The sequence below is a fragment of the Lepidothrix coronata genome, unplaced genomic scaffold (genome assembly GCF_001604755.1).
Source record: "Lepidothrix coronata isolate B3197 unplaced genomic scaffold, Lepidothrix_coronata-1.0 Scaffold189, whole genome shotgun sequence".
Taxonomy (NCBI): Eukaryota; Metazoa; Chordata; class Aves; order Passeriformes; family Pipridae; genus Lepidothrix; species Lepidothrix coronata.
The window spans coordinates 758,812-767,421 of NW_016690369.1; the positions used below are offsets into that span (position 1 = coordinate 758,812).

The 8,610-nt window shown below is 52.3% G+C and overlaps 1 protein-coding gene across 3 annotated transcripts in view; it reads right to left on the reverse strand.

Moving 5' to 3' along the window:
- Positions 1-7,705, reverse strand: part of TBX3 (T-box 3) — a 14,160-nt gene extending 6,455 nt beyond the window's left edge. The window contains exons 1-5 of one of the 3 annotated variants that reach the window (XM_017831354.1): positions 6,536-6,641; positions 4,998-5,837; positions 4,454-4,721; positions 3,049-3,195; positions 768-844 (exon numbers count right to left, since the gene is read on the reverse strand). In XM_017831354.1, coding sequence (XP_017686843.1) covers positions 768-844; positions 3,049-3,195; positions 4,454-4,717 — 488 coding nt within the window. In that variant the 5' untranslated portion in view covers positions 4,718-4,721; positions 4,998-5,837; positions 6,536-6,641. Of the gene's footprint in view, positions 1-767; positions 845-3,048; positions 3,196-4,453; positions 4,722-4,997; positions 5,838-6,535; positions 7,123-7,590 lie in introns of those variants that run through there. The other 2 variants (XM_017831353.1, XM_017831351.1) reach the window with 2 other exon arrangements.
- Positions 7,706-8,610: the final 905 nt, after the last annotated feature.

The following is an 8,610-nucleotide window of genomic DNA, read 5'->3' on the forward strand; positions in this document are numbered from 1 at the left end:
CCCCCCCCTTTTTTTTTTTTTTTTTTTTTTTTTTTTGTTTAGAAAAAAAAGAGGAACAGACAGATTTGTTCATTATCTAAACCCCGGTGCAAATGGCTAAAATATCCTGTCTGCTGTACCAAAACAAAACAGACATATCCCTCATCAAAGGAAAAAAAATTTGTCCCTTTCTCTATTTTCTCCTTGTATTTTCTTCTTATGTTAAAAATAAAAATCTTTACTCCCATTATAACGAGTTCTGTCCATCTACCTGGGACACAAACTGTGTCCTGTTGCTTTGGGAAAAAATAAAGAATCTTCTATCATTATTACTTCCATATTCAAGAGATACCTCTGTCAAAGCAGTTTATTTATACGTTTCTCCTCCACGTTTTAGTCTTTTCGATACAACCCCCGGAAAAATGCCAGGGGAGATTCAACCAGCGCTCAGCCCTCACTTCTCCCTCTTCTCCAATCCCAGATACAAACTACACTGGAACGTTCCCTCTCGAATTTTTAAGGGAAACTTCTTTCTCCTGTGATATTTGCTTAATGTGCTGCATTCCCTTTGGCCAGTCATCCCCTGCAACGTGAAAAATAACTGTGGAAAGCAGGAAAGAATTCCCATGCAATCCGTTTGGGGTTATTAACGCCAAGATCCTTATGGATTTTGGCGGGGGGAAGTGTGGTTTGGAGGCAAGTCGAGGTGATTTTGACCTCTGCTCATGTTCTGAGCTTTACACATGCAAACCAAACGAGGTGCCTGTATGTAATCGAGCCAGACTTACCTTTTTTCCCTCCTTCCATTCCCGGTGTCCCGAAAACCTTTGGCAAAGGGGTTGTTGTCAATTTTTAATTGGGTGATCTAGAGCACGGAGAGAAAAAAAATAGGCGGGGGGGGGCAGAATAAAGGGGATTTTCGCATTAAAAAACAACAGCAAAACCCCCTCTTCCCAGTTCCCCCAGCGCTGGTAGGATCCTGTCAGGAGCAGGACAGGGCAGGGGGCAAAGGTCCCTGTTTTTGGGGGGAATCTCTGTGTTTTCCCGGGTCGTTTGGAGGCAGCTCACCCCCAATCCCCCGCCGGGCTGGCCACTGACCCGGGCCGTGGTGGCAATGAAAGAGCCCCGTGTTGCTGCCACCACATCGGAATTAATTGAGCCGTGCAATGCGATCCATGCAAGTTATGCCTGTGCTTAAAACTCTTTAAATGCCATAATTAAACCGCAAAGGAATCATACCCACCCCCTCGCTATAATAAAATACTTCATATAATCGCATTATGCTCTGCATGTGTGTGTGTGCGTGTGTGTTGGGGCGCCGGGGGTGCCAGGAGCCAGTTCGTATTTTTTTGGGGGGGCGGGTGGGAGTTTTTTGGTTTGAGTTTCCTCGGGATTCACGTTATGGCAGGGAACGGCTGCTCGGAGCGATGGGGGTGCGGGGCATCCCGTAAGTCCCTCCGCGCATACGATGAGCCGAGGCGGATTCAGAGCCTGGCCGGGGTCTCCTCTCACTGTAACGGGATGCGGGGGAGGCGGGCGATGGGAACGGGGATGCCGCCTCCCCGTCGCTCCATTCCCGGTCTCGGACCGGGCTGGAAGCGCGGCGACCTCCAATTTAGGAGCAGAGGAGGACCACGAAAAGGAAACTCCGCCCGCGTCCGAGTGCGGGCAGGACCAGCCCCGGCTCCCGAGTCGCTCCCCCCCCCCGCCGCACACACGGGATGAGGAAAGAGCAGGAAAACCCACTGCTAAAAACCAGCGGGACTTTTAATCCAGGTGCTCCCGGCCGTGCCTTCTGCTCCCCCCCGCGCCGAGCCCAGGGCTCCCCGCCGCTCCCGCACGCCGCTTTCCAGCCGATTTCATGGCAATCAGACAAATATGCTCCTTTCTGTCCTTCAACCAAGCCGGCCCCAGCTGATAGACCGGGGCGGGCAACCCTGCTGATAAGTCCCAAAGCAAAGTCTACTCTCTGTACGCTCCTTTTCTTTCAGCTTCCTTGCAAGCGCCGGGCCGCAGAAAGAGAGGGAAACAGCCCGAGCTCCGAGGGGGAAGTGGCTTTTTGGAAACCGAGGGCAGAAGGGTGCAGACCCCCCCCTCTTCAGCCCTTAATTTTTAGTGGTGAAGGATGCGAGGGGCAGAAAGAGAGACACGAGGAGGCTGCAGCGAGCGGGCGCTGCGCATCCAGACCTTCCACACTTAACGCACGCGAACTCCAAGTTATAATTTATAGACAAAAAAAACCCCCCACCAACCAAAAAAAAACAAAAATCAAAGCCTCTTTTCCGGCTCCTTCGCTTCCTTCCACTTGACTTAATTATCGTAAATTCGCCATTTGCCACTCTCCCCAATATACCACCTTGGTCGCAAGCGACAATAAACCAGAAGAAATGGAAAGGCAGCGTCTGCAGCGCTGCAAAACTTTCTCACCCGGGCTCTTTTCAGACCTTCCAGCTAAATTCAAGCGAGATACCCCTCTCTGATCAGAGCATATTTCTGCACCACAAAAAATAATAAAACACTGCAGGATGCAAAAAAAAAAATATCATAGTAATAATAGGAACCAGACGTGTGCTCCAGCCTTATTGCCAATTGCTGTTAAAGGAGCTAAAACAGCACAAAGGCCAGGAAGAATTACAAAATCTCAGCCCCGCTGCTCTCCCCCCTCTGTCTTTCGACACACGGAGCCGAGTCTTTCTTATTTTTTTTTTCCTGATGCGTCTTAGATTAAATCCACACTGAGAGCAGCGATCCCCACCCCGTCCCTTTCCCCATAGTGGGGAGCGATACCGGGAAAAGAAAATGGTAAAACCCCCCTAAGCGTTCTTCCCCCCACCCCACCCCCAGTCCTCGCTTTTAATTGCCTTCCCCGAGGTCGGTATTAGGAGAGTGCCCGACCCCCTCCCCCGGCGCCTTCCCCAAGTTGGATCTAGGAGGTTTTGGGGGGGAAAGATGAGGAAGGGAGAGAGAGAAGAACGGGATGGGCTTCGTGATTTTTAAGGGAACAGTGCGGAGCAAAAGTTCTCTTAAAAGCCAAAACACGTAAAACAAATCCTCTCTTAATCTCCTTACCTTATCATTCTGGTATGCGGTCACTGCGATGAATTCAGTCTCCGGGAAAACGTAGGTCCTGAACGTGCTGTAGGGAAGCTTGAGGATATCGTTGGCTCGGACGATGTGGAACCGGGGCTGGTACTTGTGCATGGAGTTTAAAATGGTCTATGGGGGGGGCAGCGGCCGCAGCAGAGAGGGCAGGAAGGGGGGGGAAAGAAAACGGTCAGCAGGAGCAGCACCCCTGCCTCGCACTTCCCCCAGCCATCGGCACTTTCTCCTCCTAATTTGCCTTCCCTCTCCTTCCTCCCCTCACTCCTCCTCCCCGCCGAGCACACTCCGAACACACGCACACGCCTTGCAGCATCCAACTAAAAGTACTGACAGCTCCAGCTCGCCGGAGTTAGGCTCTCGCTGGACCTTTTCGGAGGGAAGGAGGGAAGGGGGGGAATCCCATCGGAGCTGTTGGGCTCCGGCCGCAAAGTCTTTTGATTTCAAAGTGTAAAAAAAAAAAAAAATAATAAAAATAAGATCAACTAAAGAAGCAGCGGCAGCTACAATAGCAACACCAACCACGAGAGCCTCGGCTCGGTCTAATTGCGTGCCCCAATTCACTTAAGGCCTTCTGCGAAAGGCAAAAATGTATCGTCTAATCAAATCACAGGCAGCAAATGCAATCTTCGGCACATTAGAAATCCCCCGGCCGCGGCCACCACCAGCGAGCCCCGGCTCCGAGGCGGAGGCTTTCCCAGGAACAGAAAGAAATGGCAAGGATCGTTCAGAGCACTTATCAGCAGGTTTGTTTGATTTCACTCTTAGGGTAAGTTTTTATCTCTGCACACCCGGTAAATGTAAAGGAGTGGATAGACATGAATGGGCAACTTGACCTCTGCTTTTGGTCCCTGTTTATTTTCACTCCTGCTTGCTTTACATTATCCAGATTAATATAGATTTAAAGGTTTGCGTACTTAGGCCTTTAAGCCCTTTACACACATATGCATATCGTTTTCCTACGCTTAAAAAGTGTGATCGACTTTATTAAAAATATATAGAGATATATAAAGTCACCGCAGCCCCGAGAAATATCGAGTTGCTCTGCGCTGGAAATACACCTCTAAAGTTAACGCTGAGTGGCACGGAGAGGTTACAGAGTAAACTCCAGCGTTTAATCCTGACCTCAGCGGGGGGAAAAATCAAGGGCTATCATAAACCGGAGAGATGCTCGTCCCCGTGTGCGCGGAGGGGTGTTTATTCCCTGTTTTCCCCGCATTTCGGGAGCCCGCGGGAGCTGCGGGCACAGCCCGGCCGAGCAGTCGCCGTGCTCCGGGTGGACCCCCCCGCGCTGGGACCCCCCTGCTCCGGCCGGGTTGGAGAGGGAGGGAATGTGGGGAGGGGGGTGGCAAAGGAAGGTGTAAAAGGCACTCACAAATCCGTGCTTGTCAGAGATGTTGTTAGTGAGCTTCAGCTTGTGAAAGGTGACGACTTTGGACATCCATTGTTCGCCGGTGGCCGGGCTGTCCGGGTGGATGTACATTCTCTTTGGCATTTCAGGGTCAGCTTTGCCGGCTACCATCCACCGGGAATTATGGAATTTGTACCTACAATCATCAGCCGCCACAATATCCATCAATAAAATGTACTTGGCCTTTTTATCCAGTCCAGTGCATCTCACTTTAAATGGAGGAAACATTCTCCTATGGGCAGAGAGAGGGAAAGGGGGGGAGGAGAAAGAAAAGAAACGATGAAAATAAAATTAATTACAGCGTTTAAATAAGCTTCTGAATTTCGGTCGTGTGTCTACCAAACAATCGCTTCAACTCTCAAAAGTAGAAAAGTAAGCGTGTGTCCAGCAAAAAGGCTTCCCCCCCCCATCCCCAGCCGAAAGGTTTCTCAAACGCTTAAAACTTTCAGGAGAAAATGGTCCCTGGATGGGAGAGGTACGCGTTCCCTAGAAATCAGCAGGCGCCTACCTCTGCCATTCCTAAACAGCAAAGGCCCATTTTGGGCTCTCTGATGTCTCATTAGTTTCCTTTTCGCCCGCTAAACAAAGAAATGGGAACAGATCGCACCCCGGTAAAATAAATATTCTGCATTATTATAACCCAGTCACACGATGAAGAGCAGGGAGGGGAGTTTTTCACTTTGCAGAGGAGAAAAAAAAGCCCCAGCGAGGGCAGGGTGGCTGCCGGGGCTCTCTCCCCGTGCTCCAGCCTCCCGGAGATCCCCCCGTGTGCCGAGGGCTCCCTGCAAACCCCGCTCCCCTCCGCTCCCAAGTCCGGCTCCAAACTGCAACAGGATACCACAAATTTGCTGTTTATTATATCGAGCGGTTGGCATTCAGCAAATCTCAACTTAAAAGGAAACACATGACTTTGCAACACGTAAGAGCCCTTAATACCGGCCGAGGCTTTCACGCAAAAACTTTTGACCACAATTAACAGAGAAAACTTCGGGAAAGCAGTAAAATGGGCGAGGGGAATTTTTTTCCCCCTCCTTGCTGCTTTTGGGGCTTGTATTTTTTTTTCCCCTGAGCCTGTAGCCTGCAACTGGTGCTTTGCAAGTAGGTGAAGCTCCTGCTAAGGCAGCTGAAGGCCATCTAAGAAGACTTTTCAGGAGTGGCTTCCTCGAGTAATTCTCCTGGCAAATCACACGCGGAGACTTGGGGAGGTTTCTCAGAGAGCCCCTTAGAAAAACACCCGGGCGCCAAGGGGGTTTTCACCCTATGTGTCATCACAGCAATAGGCAGAGTTGTAAAAGAGCCCAGATGTCAATGAGTAGCGAATATAGAGAGGGATTTCAGACGGGTAAACCTATAAAAAGCAGAAATGCCGAGCGTGGACGCGCCGTGTGTATTCATTCATTCCCACGTGAAGGTTATATAAATACAGGGACGGGCAGCGCGGAGCTGCAAACCCTTCCCTGCCACTCCAGCAGCGGCTGCAGGACCGCTGGGGAGTTCTGTCAGCTTTTTGTGCGTTTCTAGATATAATCAGTCACCACAAACGCCGCCTAAATCCGTGCACTGAGAGAGGCACAAGCTGATATACCGAGCCTGTCTGCCCTCCTGCAGCTCCCGCCCCACCAGCAGCCACACGCCGCTCCAAAGGATTTTTCCTTTACTCCCCTTTCTCTTTCTTACGGAAGAAAAACTGCGTGCAGCGAGCCTGAAACCAGGCCTGCCCCCTTTCCAACCCCAAATTATTTTCTTCCTGCTCCCAGTCTTCTCCAGAAAGTATTAAGCCACTGAACCATGAAGGGACCCTCTCGCCCCCTGCACACGCTGAGCAGGGCCGGTTCGTGGCTGGGCTTTTCCCTGCAGCGTGGTGCCCCAGATGGGCTCGGATCTTCAGCTGCCTAACACTTTCCATAATTCCAGGTGAAAGGAGATTTACGGAGAAAGGCGCCGGAGAGAAAGCCTTGCTCTGGAGCAGCCTGGTGGGGTGCAGAGGCTGAGGGGTGGGGGAGAGGGGGAGGAAAAAAAGGCACGAACCCCCCGACCCAGACCTACCTTCCCGATTTGGTAATCACCATCTCCGTGCCTCTTTTATGGAACTGCTCCCAAAGCTCTTTAGCTTCCAGATGCACTTTCGGATCGTCTTCCACCTCTTCTTCTGGCTCCAGAGTTTTTAAAGGCCTCAGATGGGCTGCTGCCTGGTGACCCAGGGAAGAAAAGGGGATACCAGTCTCTGCAGCCCCCACTAACTGATCCATGATGGGTTTAGCCAGAGCCCCGGGAAGGGAAAGGGCGGCTGCCCCATTGGGAGGCAAAGCCAGAGCCGGGAAGAAGGGAGGCTGATGTCCCAGCACAGCGCTCATGGCAAAGTCCGGTGCCCGGTGCGGTAAAAAAGGATGATAAGCCATGCTCGTCCCAGGGATTACTGGATCTCTCATCGGTAAATTCATCCACTCCACTCCTCGGTCTTCCTACTGCTGGAGTAGTCCCGGAGTGGTTTCTAACAGCACATCACGAAGAAGAAAAATTAAGATAATAACAACAACAGCAATAAAGCACCAAAAAATAATAATAATAAAAAAATAAAAATAGGGTGGGGTAAAGAAGCTCTAGACAGCACAGTACATGGGGGACAGGCAGAACTTCTACAGCCTACAACTTTCCGAGCCGGGGCACATCCCCAGCCCTCGAGACAGCGGATTAACAGGATTGTTCATTATTAGTCTTGCTTTTTTCGTGTTCGGTCTCTGAGGTTTTGTTTTGCTTTTTAGCTGGTCGGGTTTTTTTCCTGAGTGGAAGTCCTTGCGCTGGAAAAGGAACGCCGAAGAAGGGAGGAAAAAAAAAATCCACCGGGTTCGCTGTCTGCTCCTGTTGCCGCAGAAGGGCTGGACAAGCCGAGATCCTTTTTTTCCTTCTTCTTTTTTTCTCTTAGTCCCAATCCCCTTTCTCTCCTTCCGTGGCGGAGGGTGACGGCTCGAAGCTGGGTTTTCTTTTTGGGTGGCTGGCTCTGCCCCCCCTCCCCCCCACCCCTCCACCTTTCCTCCGTACGGTCAGGCTGCAGAGCAGAGGCTGGGAAAGGAGGGAAAGCAGAAAGAAGCAAACAAACCCACCCCCCCTCGCCGGCCGAGAAAGGCTCCTGAGCAACCTTCAGCAGCAAAAACTTGTAGGGAAATCTCGTTTCCGCCTCGCCTTTCCCCCTCTCCAAGCAGGAGCTGGTCAGGGTGCCCTGATTCCCATCAGGATCTCTTCTTTCTTTCACCCTCCTCCTTTTTTTTTTTTTAAATTTTCCCCCCTCTCTTTCTCTTTCGTTCTGCCTTAAAAAAAAAAAATAATCTGGCAGAATTATACTGTTGTCTCCGCAAAAGAGAAAGGGAGAAAGAGAGAGGGAAAGAGAAAGGAAAAGAAAAAGGGGGGAGGGAGAAAGAGAGAAAAAGAGAAAGAGAGAGAGAGAGAGAGGGAGAAGGAGCCTCTCGGCTCTGAGAATTCCCTGTGAGTCTGTGCTCTGCGTGCACCCGATCGTAGGGATGTGTTGTGGGTTACAGGGGAGCTGGAGCCGCCTTGATTGGCTCTTTGACGCTTTCGGACCAATTGTGAGGCTCCATAGGCGGGGTTCTGACAGCTCGGGTGGAGGGGGACAGCGCCGAGTTATAAAAAGAAGGTGTCGGAAACTGTAACGCTGCAGCAAAGCATCACTAGTACTCCGGGCCGTGTGAATATGTCAACATGATCAGAGGGGAGGGAGCAGGGAGGGAGGAGGGAAGGGGCCGGCAGCGCCCGCCTCTAGGGGGGTACTGGGGGCCGCCTCGCCCCCCGGCCCCGGCCTCCCGGGCAGTGCCCGCCCGCTCTCCCCCGGCAGGAGCTTCCAAAGCGCCGGGACCGGGGGGGGGGCTCCACGCTTGGCGCTGGGGTCCGAACCTGCGAGCCCCTCCCTCCCCAAACGCCGCTGGTACCGTAACGGGGGGCCCCCCGGCTGTCCCCCCCGGCCCGGACCCACCTCGGGAGGCCGCGGGCCCCGCCGCCCCGCACGCCCATCCCCGCAGCCGCCGGGTTGGTGTCACCCTCCCTGCCGCTCCCCCGCTCCGTTTTCCACCCCCCCCCTCCCTCCGCTCCCCCGCGAAAGTCGCTTTCTT